The 15,044-nt window shown below is 37.1% G+C and overlaps 1 protein-coding gene across 10 annotated transcripts in view; it reads left to right on the top strand.

The window, feature by feature from the left end:
* Positions 1-15,044, top strand: part of EML1 (EMAP like 1) — a 121,772-nt gene that overhangs the window by 61,634 nt on the left and 45,094 nt on the right. For 6 of the 10 annotated variants that reach the window (XM_074542361.1, XM_074542360.1, XM_074542359.1 and 3 more), the window contains exons 2-4: positions 8,059-8,241; positions 10,717-10,779; positions 13,029-13,161. In XM_074542361.1, the coding sequence (XP_074398462.1) occupies positions 8,059-8,241; positions 10,717-10,779; positions 13,029-13,161 (379 nt within the window). The remainder of the gene's footprint in view (positions 1-8,058; positions 8,242-10,716; positions 10,780-13,028; positions 13,162-15,044) is intronic. The other 4 variants (XM_026791137.2, XM_014264490.3, XM_005483203.4 and 1 more) reach the window with 1 other exon arrangement.

Here is a 15,044-nt window from a genome sequence, read left to right as displayed (position 1 = left end):
CCTGTCTCTAATGTAACATAAAGGCTGCATTTAACTGCAGATCAGCTACTGGCTGATATATGTTAGGATTTATTGAGACTGTGAATCAATTTTGCTTTTGTAAAATAACTTAAATACACAACAAAGAAGGAAAAAAAATTGGCATGTAATGCATTACCACAGACTAATATCAGTAACTTTTAAAAGGTGTTTTAAGTCAGTTTTCTTGCCTTTGGAATCTCTCCTCAATGCAAATAAAAGTAAATATTTCTGCTTTTATGCATATGGCATAGTTGAAGAATGAAATGGAGACATCCAGTTTTTACAGCAGTGAAAAGGTATTGAATTAAACACTATAAAGTTTCAAGGAGAAAGTTTTTTGTGAACTGATGTGTGATGTCTGTTTGAATGTGGTTTAAAGTATATTTAGGAGAAGCAAATCTCTTCTGAATTTGTTCTTTTTGTCTAGTAGTGCTAAACAAAAGCTGAAGTTTTTTGCCTTACATCATGTGGTGAATTTGCATTCATTCCTTTCTAGCTGTTGTTGAATGACTTGGACGTTGAGCCTTAGCTGTGACATGGAGATGGAGAATCACTGGAGAGGTTCTCCCATGTTCCACAATCTATTTTTCTTCTCTTGTTTTAAGGATATGATACAGACCTCAGCACATCATTGAGAATATAAGATGGTAAAACACAACCCAGCTATTCTGCCCTAATACCTTAGTTACCCTACTGGTTCCTTCATTAGCAAGTTCTTGTTAGGCTGCATCTTTAGTTTCTTAACTCCAGGCAGGTACCATGGAGTCCCTTCCTTCTCACACTTCTATCCTTGCATTCATATCATGCTATGGAATATCATCTTTACCCTCCTGGTTTCTGTTTGCATTTCTGGCATTTAAGGGGTTTTTTTCAATGATCCCAGCATAATGTGCAGGAATCATAACTGGCTAAAACATTTTCTATTGCCTTCTGTGTTCAACAGAGCCAACAGTAGCTCTGAACAGTTAAAGCATTTATGTTGATAGACCTCTTCTGAGTAAAATTCCTCTAATTTATTAGTGTGTCAAAATTTTCTTCCTTCTTCTTAAGTGCTATTGGGGAGGATAATTTTTAACTGGTTGATTTCCAAGTAGAAACTCATTTACCATCTGCTTGGGAAAAAACAGTAAGCTGCTGGCTATAGCTTGACAGCTACAGGCAGGTCAAGGGCACATGCTTATAATTTTGCTGCAGTGATTCCTAACTAATTAGCCACGAGGAGCTTTCTGAAAATGTTCTCTTAGATCATTTTCTTCTCTCCCATTTTGTTAATGAATGCAGTGCTCCCAGCTGTGAGGCCCTGAGTGATGATTGCTATTATGGATTTATCCTTTCAAATTCTGCCTCTGATTTTCGGAAATTATATTCCCTGACTTTAGGTTTCTAGTGGTGAAACTGTAAAAGGACAATTTATTCCTCAGTGAGTGTTGGGAAAGACAGTAATAAGATTTTATAAGTACTGGGCTGCAATAGCTAGCTTTATTAGAGGAGGGAAAATACTGTTCAAAAATATAACCATCTGTAGTCCATATTAGTTGACAAAATTTTTTTTTTCTTAATAAAAACGGTTTAGAAGCGATCTGTTCTCATAAGATGATGCTTTACTGCTACTGTGGTTCCCAGCACATCCAGAGTAGGGCATTAGGCAAATGTGTGAGACTGAGTTTTCTTCCCATTTCCTCCTACACACACATATCGTGTGAGGACATGGAAAAACTAATCTGGGCTGTTCAGATTACTTAATGTGAGATGTACCTGATTGTACCCAACTAGGGCATCTCCTTACATTGCTAATCACTCTCATCTTAAGAACATGCATTACAATACAGAATGAATTGAAAAGTTGTCCTACCTGTTCAAAAATGGTATGTTTGTATACATACATAAGCTTACTGGTAGGCATGGCATTGATCCTGTAACTATTTGGTTTAAATATTAGATATGATTTCTTGTTCCTCACCACCAAATTTTCCATCTCAAAAAGTATATATGATGCTTACACTTTTATCCTATTATATATACATTTATAGCAAAATACAGTTAGAGGATTAGACTTTCAGCTGGCAACAAGTTTTGATTTCCAAAACTTCACATAATGCAACAATGTTTACAGTTTTACCTGTAGTTAAAAGATTCTGCCTGGTTTTTTTCCCCTTGTTACCACACAAAGTAACAAGATTAAATAGGATAACATTATTTTGGGCTTTAAATCCACTTGCTTCTCACAGTGGAAAGCTCTAATCTGGCAGACCAGTCTAGTATGTACCAGACTTTATGATAAGCTGTTGCCCATATGTGTTGTCATTGTCCCCAGGAGACAAGCTTGGAGGGCTGCTGCTGTGTTTCAGGTATGGTACAGTGTTTTGCATTAGAAAAGTGAGCAGAGGAAAGATATTTAGTCTGTGAAATACTGTTGACATTAATCTTTTAAACAAAGGAGCCTGGCGTGGTGTTGTCAAAGGAAACTAAACCTGCCAGTTTATTTTCCCATTGTTCATTTGCACAGAGGCTCTGGCCTGCGAATGACCACTGACATTATGCCACAGAAACTGATACAAGGAGAATACTTTGTACTTTCCAATCTTGCTTCAAAGCCTGCCAACAATGTTGTGGCTGCATTCCCCTGTTTCTGTGCTACAGTGAATTGCTTGTGTTTATTCTGAGAAAAGTTGGATGATTGTCTCTCTTCCCAGTTTTTTTTTCTCTCTGTTGCTTTCAACTTAGAACAACTGTTTCTATCCAATAGCTTGTCTGCCTGACTTCTGTGACCCAGACTCAAAGATGCATGAAATGAACCAAATAGGGAGGGCAGGATTTGGAAGGTGTAGGAGAGGCCTGCCATAGAGAGATGTTTTTCTGCTCTCTTAAAGTGTCAAGCTAAACATATGGTATCAGGAGAGGTGAAGCAGAGAGGTCGTTTGAAAATTAGTGGTACTGTTACTCCCAGGATGCTTGAAGGAAGTTGCTGAAGTATCTCAGTTACTTGCATGAGATCTCAGTGGTGATGTGGACAGGAGAAGGGGAACTTGCCAAACGTGTGACATGCTGAGTGACATGTGCCACATCTGACAGCTTTGCACTTAGTGGAGTGCAAAAGCCATGGGCCTTCATGGGTGGAAAGATGTTTCTGGAAGTGTAGGATCTTCAGTGTTCTTAATTGCTTGCTAGTATACTGAGTCAAATTCAGGCTATGGATCTCCTAATCTGCAGGATTGTGGGTTTTTTTTTGTTTGCTTATTTTTTCATAACTACTGTTTTTAACTTTCTCTCTCCTTTGATGGCATGTCTTTCTCAGCAGCTGCTGTGTTCTGCTATAGAGTTAGCTGCATGCTGAGGGTGGAGAATTCCTTTCTGTCCATGTACATTTTCATAAGGCTGTAGTAGTGGCCCTGAAGTGCATAGTTATTTCCAAGGAATGTAAATACTTGTACCAACTGATTTCAGGACAAGTAGAGAACGTGATACACTTAATGAAATCTCTCAGTGACAGAAAATCTTTCAGCTGCCAGTTGAGCTCAATTGAGGCTTGCTGGCACAATCTATGTCTTTATGCTAGAAGAAGAGCTGCTCTGTGTTTGGGTGATGCTGCCTTTCCACTGCCATCCCTTGCCATGTTTTCCGTAATGTGGGTTATCTTTAGTTTTTGCCAAAGACCACTGCTGGCATTTGCTGTCCTCAGAAGGTTTGCATTTTGTTTCCTGATGTCCTGCAGAGTGTCTAAACACAAGGACAACTCTGCAAAGGCTTAGAGATGCCAGTTTTAAAATGTATTATAAAGAAAGTGTCTAGCAACCACAGTTGCAATCAGTTTTGGAAGTACTTCATGTACAGTTTTATCTTGTTAATTGGTGCTCCAAATATGCCATGTAGATTGAGTAAGCTCAAATTTGTTTGCCAGTCTTTTGAGAATCAGTGCCTAATATTTCCACTGCATGGCCAACTGCTGTGGCCTGAACTGGACAAGATAGCCTCAAAATTAATGTCTGCATAATGCAAAGGTGAAATATATTTAATAAAGTGGGAGAATGCCAAGTCCTATTTTAATTATTTCATACACATTAGCATACAGGTAAGATTTAGGTTTTTCAGAAGGTTTAGGTTTTTCTATAGAAAACAGTATGCATCTAATAGACTTCCTTCTAACTAATGGTGTAAGTATGTAATTTAGCTTTAGCTTACATACAATGAAATAGTAGTGAAATCACTTTTGTAAACAGCATACACATCCTGTTGTTGGCTTTGCTTCAGCTATTTCTTCACATTTGGCTAAGCTCAAGTACTAAATTGCTGTAAAACTGGAATACACTCTGGAAGCAGATTAATCATTTGACTCAGTATTGTCTTTTAGTTTGCCATAAGAAATCTTTCCAATCTATGAGATCATGGATTAGCTGGTTGGACAATTTAGAGAGGCATGCAGTACATTCCCCTTTTTTGCTGCCTTCCCTTTGAAACTTGCAGAATCTCAGCAAAGCAAAAATGATAAATTACTCTTTTTTCCAAGTTTTACCACAATGCCTATTGCAATGAGAAATGAGGCATCTGAATTGATACCTCATTGTTTTATCTAATTTTGGACATTGTAGGTGGCATTTATCTCATGAGATATAGATTAATTCCCTGCCCATTGCAGGTGGGCAGAAATCTTTAAGGTTCCTCCTCACCAAAACCATTCTATGATTCACATGTTTGAGACAATGATTTAGACTTGCCTTAAAATTGCTAAAAAGAAATGAACATTGTAGAAAGTGACTCAGGTTTTCAGGTTTGTAAAAACATGTTGCATAAATTTCACTGTAAAGTCCTTTTTCTTCCCATTAATGAAAAAAGGTAATGATTAATTATGTTGTGCTATTGATGCTGTCCATGTAGGGGGTGTGATGTCTGTTCTGCCCATCCATGGGAAAGGGGTGGTAGTGACTGATAAGGAGATCTAATACTTGAAGGCAATTTGTCTGGATTTGCAGTCTCCTTCATATGCCTTTCCAAATTTCATTACAAAGGTGTGCTAAAATATGCCTTGCAAATGTCCTTTGCTGTGAGGATGAATGATACAGTGCAGAGGCAGGTCACAAATTAGGCTAACAATACCACTCTTTCTTGTGTGGACAGAGTAGGTGACATCTGCAGGGACATTTTCATTGTTGTATTGTTAGTTTATAGCATTAATTGTTTTTTTTCTCTTCTGATACTGTACCATTTCACTTATTTGGCTGTGTTGAAGGTGCAACTTTATTGCTCAATATACTGGGATGTAATGATCTCAATGGCAAAAACATTCCACCCTCAACTTGCATAACAAACAGGTTCTGCTTATTTTATAATTGAACTTTGCATTCTTCATAAAATGTAGTTTTGTTGTATTCTGTGCCTGTTTTCTAGCTTACGTGTACATGCATGCAAAGAGGAGGTAAAGTGAAATGGTACTGGACTATAAGCACTCTTGTCTCCAGCTGCAATCTTACTGAAAGCGGTTAAAATTTTATTTTTTTCTTCATCCTTGGAAGGAAACTGCACCCAGTGAAGTAACCACCATAAAAACCAAACAAGCTATAGATTACAGCAAGGATGAGGGTTATGTTGCCAGGATCCTACAAGAATGATGACAATGGAAGATACAGATGTTGTGTCCAAGAAAGGGTTTGCTGGGGCCTGTTGGTCAGTGAGAGTGTGAGGGGAAGAGTCACAGTGACAGATGGGGGAAGAAGGGAGAGAACTGTACATCTTGATAGTTATTAGTGGGAGTGATTTCTAACAGGACTGTAAATAAACCAGTGCCACTGATTTACCACTTGAAGATTAATGCCTGGGCAAAATTACTGTTTCTACACAATTAAAAATTAGTGAAATGGATACTTCAATGAGGATGTTTTCTTTTGTAGCAAGGGTAGATCATTTCAACACCAACTGATTTTCCCTTGGGTTTTCTTTACTGCCCTGGTTTTGGGATTTGGCTATTTCTTTTTGACTGAATTCAGAGGAAAACTATTCCTGATGATACTGAATTTAGCAGAATGGCTAAAGTTTGAATTTGGCTTGTATTGGTTAAATCAAGCTTTTGATTTGGTTGCCTATTGTCCAGTATGCTAATCCATGTTATTTCCAGCTGAGTTAAAGTGTAAAGTCATTAGAGCAGCGTGGGGCTTTTGTTTGTAGAGGAAAGGTTAAGTTCTGCAGGCAGCTCTTACTGCTGCCAGCATAGCTGCTAATCTGAGTTTGGGGACTAATTACCTGTAATAGCTACAGGACAGAGTCCTGTGCTGAGCACAAGTCTGATTAGGCCAAAGTTTGGAAAGTTTTGTTATGGGGAAAGTTTTTTAATATTTTTCAGGAGCTTGAGTTCTGATTTAGTTCATTCAGAACAAGATACTTACATTGCTACTATATTCAGCTTAATAATATCCTAATGGTGATATTTTAAATAAGGTCTGAAAATCGTATAACAGAATTAACAAGCATTATAAACTATAATAGTCTGTAGCTATTTATGGACTGTCAATATTGTTACATTGTTTCTGAGTTGTTTCTAATTCAGCTTTTGATAACCACAGATAGCTATTGGCGGTGTGAGAGATGAGGAAGCCAAAATTGATCTGATGAACAGATTTCAAAACCAGTCTGTATTGGAGTGGTTTGGAGATGAATAAATTTAAAAAAAATAAACGAATGCCATGCTTAATTGCCATGCTAGATGCTTATGATTAAAAGTTTGTATGCATTAGCATTTTTGGGTGTGCTTTTAGATGTACTCAGAAACGGTTGTTTTCCTTTTTTGAGCACTTAACTTTGTTTTAAAATTCAAGAGGAGTTATTTCACACAAACCATTTAACTTTCACATTGTGCCCTTTTACAAAAGAAATGGAAAACTCTGGTTTGGAACAGAGGAGAATTAAGAACACAAGAAATGAAAACAAATACCACCTTCTTCACAAAGAGAGCTCAGCTTTAGCAGAAGAAATAAATGCTACAGGCTTGCATTGGGAATGAGGGAGAAGTCAATTATGCTTGCAGATAGCAGCATAAATATCCATTTTTGCTACAGTATGACTTATTAAATCATGAGCTGAAAGCTATGATCCTTGACTAACATTACTTAAGATTGTCCAGTAAGTTAGTACCTAACTTTTTTTTATGTTTCAAAAACTTTAAATAAATCTTTGTAATTCTCTTGAAAAACTACACATTATTTCCCTATTTGATACTGACTTTGATGTCTTTGATGTTGCTTTCTTTTTATTTCTCCTAACTTAATATTGTAAAAAGAGACAGTGTTTCTATGTAGGAACAAAAGTGCTCATTTAGCAAAAATATTCTTATTACTAGTTTTGAGTGGAAAGAACGTGTAGTCCTCATCATGGATTTGCAGTCTTGAAGCTTCTATGGTTTACTTCTAAATAATGGGTGAATTGTATCAAAGTAATGACCCTTTTAATAATTTGCATGCTTAGAGTATAGTTACTGAGTAATTCTGAAATTATTTAAGCTGTTATTTCAGTTAGAGGGAATGTTCTCAAAGCTGCTGGTATAAACTAGGGGTTAGCAGATTGGGTCAATAAAAAAGGTTCTTCAGCCTGTGTATGGTAGCTTGGAAAAGTGTAAGCCTATCTGTTACTTTTGTATTTGTAAAGTGTCTCTATGACCTGTATGAGACAGAAAGCTCTGGAGGGGTGTGTAGCATGTCAGAAAATGTGTAGCTCTCTATGTGAATGGCCAGCAGTGTCACAATGTTGTGTTGAGCACAACAGTGAAGGGTGATGATTGATCACTGCAGTTCTGACATGCACATGATTGGTAGTGGAACCCAATTAACAACTGGCCCTGAAGCCAATCTCATCATAACATCTTACTTGAGTATGTGTCTTTTATTTATTTATTTCTATTTCCATCTCTTCCTTTTGGTTGCTCAAAAACTTTCTTCCTCAAGAAGTCATCAGGTTTGAGAAAAGCCTTGTTTTTACCTGCAGCCAGTTGAATAAGGTATTTCTGGATGTCTATCCTTTATTGATAATGCTTTTTATTCCTGCTGCTTTGTTTAGATGACAGTGCCTCTGCTGCGAGCAGCATGGAGGTCACAGATCGCATTGCCTCTCTGGAGCAGCGTGTGCAGATGCAGGAAGATGACATCCAGCTGCTCAAATCTGCCCTTGCCGATGTGGTCCGACGCTTGAATATCACGGAGGAGCAGCAGGCCATGCAGAACAAGAAAGGACCTACCAAAGGTTTGCATTTCTGACAGATGTAAAATAGATAGTGCAGTTCGATGAGTGTTTCATATGTATTAAAATAGGTTGTTCATTAGATCTTGAAATATTCAAATTCAACAAATCAAACTCTAAAACAAATACATTTGAAATTCAACCTGGTAAAAAGAACACATAGAAATCCAGATGGTTAAATCTGTGAACCTTCTACAGTTTACATGAAACAGCAAAGCATTTGCATTTTCTTAATGCTTAATCCATGATCTACATTTAACCATTGCTACCACTTCCTTACTTCTGATCAAGGTATTTTATAAACTCTTTATGGAAGACATTGTCTTCTGTGGGTGAAACTCCTAATAGGTTGGAGGTTTATTATCCTAAAAAATGAATTAAACTTAAGTAAAATGTAATTAAAATTTAATTTAGAATGTCTTCAGTGTCTGTGGATCATGCAGACGTAAGACAGAGCTCTAAGCTAGCACAGAGTTGACATGACTGAGGAGATGGTACAACACCAGCTTCTCAGCTATAAAAGAAAGGCAGAGCTGTGCTTCTTACCTGACCATGTTCCAGAGCAGCAGAGCCAGAGCCAGTGAGTACAAGGTGTGACAGATTTATTTACACAAGTATTTAGTTCTAGTCACTGATTTAACAGACTTGGTAGGAACTACTTAATTTGCTGAACTGAGATGTCATGTTCATTACAAAGTTTTGTGTCAGGAGATGAGGGAAGCTGAAAGGGACAGAATTACAGAGCCAAATAATGACTTGGTTGTGTCTCATGTTAGCTGTCAGACGGAATAGGCACTAAGTATCTGAGATCTTGTCTTCATGTTCTCTTCTCTTTCTGTTGTAATCTTCTTATTTTGTCTTTCTTTTATTGAGAAAAAATTAAAATATCAGATAAGTTAAATGTTACTAAAGATAGCCTCTACTGTGTTAAAATGTTCCATCAAATCTGGTTTTACAAGGGATTAAGAGGCTTCATGTTGCCTCTAAAATAGATATTATCTGATGCACAGAGGAAATAAAGTCTAGTAATTATTACTGAGTTGTAACCAAATCTGTTCTTCATGCCTGCTGGCTTTACTTAGCAAAATGCAAACCAGATTTTCATGAATTCTGTGAGCAGAGTTCAACTCTAAATCAGGAGAGGTTTTCTTGGTCATGACAGACCATTAGAGCCATAGTTCAATGTACATTGAAGAAAAGCTGCTGTAAGCCTATTCCCCTGTCTTTTATGGCTGGTTTTGTAGGGGTTGGTTTGTTTATTTGTTTGTTTGTTTGTGGGATTTGTGTGTGTGTGTGGTTTGGAGGTTTTTTTAATGTATGTATTGCATGCCTGGTTCTTAATGTCTATGTGAAATTACAGTGTTAGAACTTTTACTGTAGTAAGGTAAATGGAGGACTACAGATGTCAATTGCTCTTCCATTGCAAATTACCAGAATGAGTCCTGGTATTTGCCAACAAAACCCACCTCATTTCTGGAGAAGCTCAGTACTGTGACTGTTTCTGTGAACAACTTTCACTTTGCTGTTCATCAGCTGTATCATTTAGTGTATGGTCAACCTTATTAAACATGAATTATAAACATGAAAGAGAATCTGAAGTATTCAGAACACTTGTTTTTTTTCCCAGCTGTTTTGTCAAATATTATCTATTTCACATAATTACCTATTATTCCTTAATAGGCACAACTACTTTATAAAAAACTATATGCAATTACTTAGCATAAGACTAATTTTAGTTTGAAGCATTATGAAGGCTTCTGATGGATACTCTTAGGAGAGGGGCTTTGTTAAACATGGGAGGAGCTGGAGTGGTGGCTTCTCCTACCCCTTGGGCTGCATGGAATCTGTGTTTATTCTCCCTCTATTGTTTAATCACTAATTCCACATTTGAAATTTTAAAAAGTGGAATTTTGATCCCACTGAATGTCACAGAAATTGTGTCCATGCAAACTGGGGCTTGAAGCATACTGCATGCTGCTGTTATCATTTGATCTACAGATGAAGTGGATCAGGATTAAGTGTGTGTGTGTTGGGGGAGGTCTGTGCCTTTGGAAAAACAGGATCACCCCAGTACTGTATAAAGTCTGGAACAAGAATCTTCATGGGCCAAATGCCTTCATTTTTTCTGAGTACCTCAGATTTAAAATTAATTTAAAGATTTCAAGTTTCAGACTTTCAAATCTATAATGGAAAAATCTTGAGCTTCTTTTCAGTCTTTGTGTTCTTGAGCTAAGCAGCTTAAAAGCAGCATACATCATGGAAAGGGAGTGGCTTATCTTGTCCATTTGTGGACCTCCTTCCCTAATGGTGTTTTGAGTTTTTGTTTAGTTGTTTGGGTTTTTTCCCTTTCCTTATTTAATTCTACTACTTGGTGGAGTTTCAGTATGGCTTCCTGCCTTTGTTTTACTTGTGTTTGTTGTTCTTTCCTTTTGCAATTGTTGGTTTGTTTGTAAACTTAACAGCCCTATTAATCCATAGATCAGAGTATGATTAAAAAAGCTGCTGCTGAGGCTGATAAACTTGTCAGTCCTGCTACCACAGGTAAGACCTTGAAGCACCAGAACTTCAAAAATAAACATTACTGACAAAGCAGTAATGGTGTGTTACTGACTTCTAACAGCAATGACAAGTTTGGGATTGTGTGACTGTGATGCCAGTTACCACTGTTAGCTGTTGTAAGTAAAACTAAACAGCTCCTGAGTAAACAGTGGATTTATTGAATAATGCACAGTTTTTCGGTATGTTGTGCAAGAGTTTCATGGTGTTGCTTTCTTCACTAGCTGACCATTTAAATCTCTTTTTCCAGAAGAGTGGGTTGTGGATTGGTGCTGGATCTGAAGCAAAACTTCTGTTAAAGATTGCAGGGTTTATTCCTGGCTGCTGCTAGTTTCAATTTCATAAGGTTAGGAAAGTAAACAGACTCCAGCTAGTTCACTCCTGCTACTCTTTAGTAGGCATTCTTTTAAAATAGCTACAAATAAGGAAAATATTGTAATAATTTATTTTTTTAAGTTCAGTTTCTTTTCTAACTTGTCTTCTCCAAGTTCATTAAAGTTTTGTGAGCTACAGAAAGCTTGCAAGGAGACAGATCCACAACTTCTCAACTGTAGCTACCTGTGATTCTGTAGAATGTAACAGAATCATATGGATTATACAAGGATTAATTGCAGCAGTGCAGCAATTAGGAAGCAAGCAGCAGAGCTTCCAGCACAAAACTGTAAAAAGAATTTAATATACAAAAAATAATAAAGGAGAAGTAAATAGAATTATGTCTGAATCCACTAATAAAAAATAGAGGCTTGGGAAGCTAAGTAAACTTCAGATGTTTCGTTTAAACTCTAAAGAGAGTATTAGTCAGTTAAAACAGATCATGGAAGGCAGGGCTGGAAGGCACCCTCAGTGAGCATAGAGAAAATTTTCTTTTTTTTTTCCTTTGTTGACTTTCTTTCCTGTCATACTTCACTCTTCTAAGCCAAATAAGCCTCATTCCTTCTGTATTTCCCTTATAAGTTGTTTTCTAAATTTCTCTCCTCTGAACAAATAAATGACAAATACATAAGAAGTAAGTATTCTAACAAAGTTCCAAGACAAAGTTTGCCTTGCAAGTTGCATTCTCTAGTAGACCATATGCACTGACAATCTTCTGAAGGCACAGTTTTTCACATCTATCTTTTTGATCAGTACATGAAAACTTAGGGTGAACAAGTCAATAAATGCTTGCTGTCAGTGCTACAATAAGATGTTGTTACAATATGACCTATAATTGTATACAATTGGTACTGCTTCAGCTTAGCCTTTCATTTCTTTTATCCTTGGCAATCTTTTTTGAAGAGCATTTCATAGGTATTCTCCCTGCCATCCTCTCCAAGTTCAATGGCATTTTATGTTCCTAAAGTGACTGGCTACTGCTGCCTTCTCTCGGGTGGTGTTTCTCTGAACCCAGAGGCTTTTGGCATCTTTACAATGGCTTGTAATACAAAGTCCTGGCAAATTTCAAGTGATTCAAGCTTTTTCTCTGCTGTAGACAGAGCACTAGTCATGTTTGTGTCTGTGTTTCAAGGCTATGATCCACAGCAGTATTTGTGTTGGTACTCATTGCTTGCAGTTTTAAACACTGTTTTTGCAACTAACTTCTAACTACTCGAATTGGACTTTTCTGTCATTCTAATGTTAATTACAGCTATGACATACAGATCTTTTTTTGAGCCAACATTTGATCAGAAGAATGTAGGTAGATAATGCCAGCTTATTACCTTCACTCTTCTGCTGATTTCAGTAGCTTTTTCTGAACAAATCCTTTCTGTCAAACATAAGCCCACATTCTTTGAAAAAAGACTTTTTGGGGGAAGTAGAAAATTTTAATAGATAATTTGCTTGTGTAAAAACTCCAAGAAGACTGAGGGATGAAGAGCAGGAGTTTCTGAGATGACAACTTGTCTTTATTTCTCGCACTCCTCTGGATGCTATCCAGGTGGGCGAGAGACTGATGCTCTTTTGACAGAGCAGGATTGGTTTTGAGTACAACAACTAGTTTTGTGCTTGCCACTAAGCTCCTTAACCTAAGACAGAGTTTTCACTTGATAGGACTATTAGTATTATTATTATGAATAATAATAATATATTTTTTTAATTCCTCAATGTTAAAACCCTCATTTATGCTGAATTTGGCCCTAGTGACACAAAAATGGCACACTACATGGAAAATGTAAAATATTCTAGTGTTGTTTGCTGAAGAAAAAACACAGAAAGGAAAATGAAGGCAATGATTTAATCTTACACTTGTTTTACAGCAAGACCACTGGTACAAACCCTGCCTTTAAGGACTACAGTTAACAATGGAACTGTATTACCAAAGAAACCAAGTGGCTCTTTACCTTCTCCATCAGGAAGCAGAAAGGAGACTGTAACACCAGCAGCAAAAAGGTAGGCATCCATGAGAAACCTTAGAACCATAGAATGGACAACATGGTATAGCTCCTGTTCTAACCTGCTAGATATGTAGGTTTTCTTACTTGCAAAGCAGCAGACTAAATATTTAGTTTGGAAAGAAAAGGAGATGGATTTCATTCTAAGAGGCTTTTAATTTATTCATTCTAATTACAATTATTGCCATGACTATTGAAAGAATGTACAATGCTTCTTACTGATTTGTGTACATTTCTTGCTTTTAAGAATTTAGCATAGAGAGAATAAAGCATTTCTACTGTGCTGTTGCCCAACATGATGTGAAAAGTGGTGCAAGAATTCTTTGAGTAGCTAGTAAAAATATATCTTGTGAAGAGAAACAGTGTTATCATTGCAAATCAGTATGTTATCTTGGTGGTTTTCTCTCACTAACAAAATTATCATATAAACTGCATGCACAGGGTTACAGCATCTCAGGGAGGAGGAAAATTCTATGCCTAGCACATATTTATGCAAATGGAAGCATCCATCTTTAGATATCTTATCATTAGCATGTATTAAGCCCTTTTAAAAATTACTGCTCTGTCCCAATTTGCTTTGTGTGTAGCTGTTTTTAAATATACTAAATGTTTTATACATCTGGGTTATAAGGAATGGAATGGATTGGGTGAAGCAAGTTCAAGTTATGTGTGGCAGTTATTGTGGTGCTAATCTGCTGTGTGATATGTGTGTAAAAGATAATGGTTTGGGGTTTAGGTTGGGGGATTTTTTTGTACATTTCTTTTGTGTGTCTCATCTTTTTGTAGTGGTGATGCTGTCAGCTCTGAGGGAGGCTAAGTTGTAGAGATGGGAGCATTAACCTGCTAAGATCTGAGGTCTCTCTCTTGAAAAGAATTTTTCCTCAAAGGGGAGATGGTGGCTAAGGATATGCCAGTTTTTGTTACTGTGTTGAAAGAGACTGATTTTCAAGAAACTCCAGGTTCTGTTATTGTAGAGTAGAGAGAAGTTACATTGTGCACAATTAAAATTGGAAAATACCATATTTGTTTATGTCACAAAAATGAACTCCTGTCAGCTCCCATGAGCTGGAGTTTGCTGCAGCTGTAGCCTTTGGCAGGCTGGTCTGAATCAGCCCTTAACAGAAGAGAAGGAAATCAAATACTGTCCAAACTGTTCCACTATTAGATTTGTAGAAGTTTGAAAATGGGTGAAAGACTTTCCTTTTAGAAAAGGAGATGTATTAGTGTTTAAAGGAATACTATTTAGTACATGCTGAATTTTGAAGCACATTTGTTCTTCACAAATTATTTTTTCTTAATAATTATCATAATTTCATTCTTCCTAATTAAGTTTCAACTAGTAGTTATAAAACATATGAGAATTGGGAGATTTCACCTGTGTACAGAGGGTGTGATTCCTGCATCTGTGCTCTGTCTCTGGGTCTCAGCATAAGGCTTTCTGCCCTAGAGTAGGGTGGGTGAAGTGCAGTTCAGGATCATACTCGTGCTTTCTCTATTCATGGAGGCCTTTATGTAGTTCAGGTGTTTCTTCTGGTACTGCCTTGTAGGCATTATCCTAGCTTAGGATCCCTGTAGACAAGTGGCAGCCTGTATCCCTTCCACCTGAGCCACGTGCAGCCTGGATACCCAGAATGCCAGTGAGAAAGTCCTTAGAGAGCATCATTAGGGAGTATTTTTAGACTGCCTTGATTCCTGTGTGAGAAATTCTTCCACAGGCCAAGTATTTAGTGTCCTTTTATCATGCTTTGTCTCTTCACATTGCTGAAGAAGGTGCTGAAGATGCTTTAAATATGCAGCATGAAAATGTGTATTCAGTTTTGGAAAAGGAAAAAATATATGGACAGTTTTGCTGAAATAGATGAGCACTTATTAAGAGTGCTT

This window comes from Zonotrichia albicollis, chromosome 6 (genome assembly GCF_047830755.1).
Source record: "Zonotrichia albicollis isolate bZonAlb1 chromosome 6, bZonAlb1.hap1, whole genome shotgun sequence".
In the NCBI taxonomy this organism is placed as follows: domain Eukaryota; kingdom Metazoa; phylum Chordata; class Aves; order Passeriformes; family Passerellidae; genus Zonotrichia; species Zonotrichia albicollis.
The sequence above is the reverse complement of the archived record's forward strand: the minus strand, read 5'-3'. Positions and strand labels throughout refer to the sequence as shown.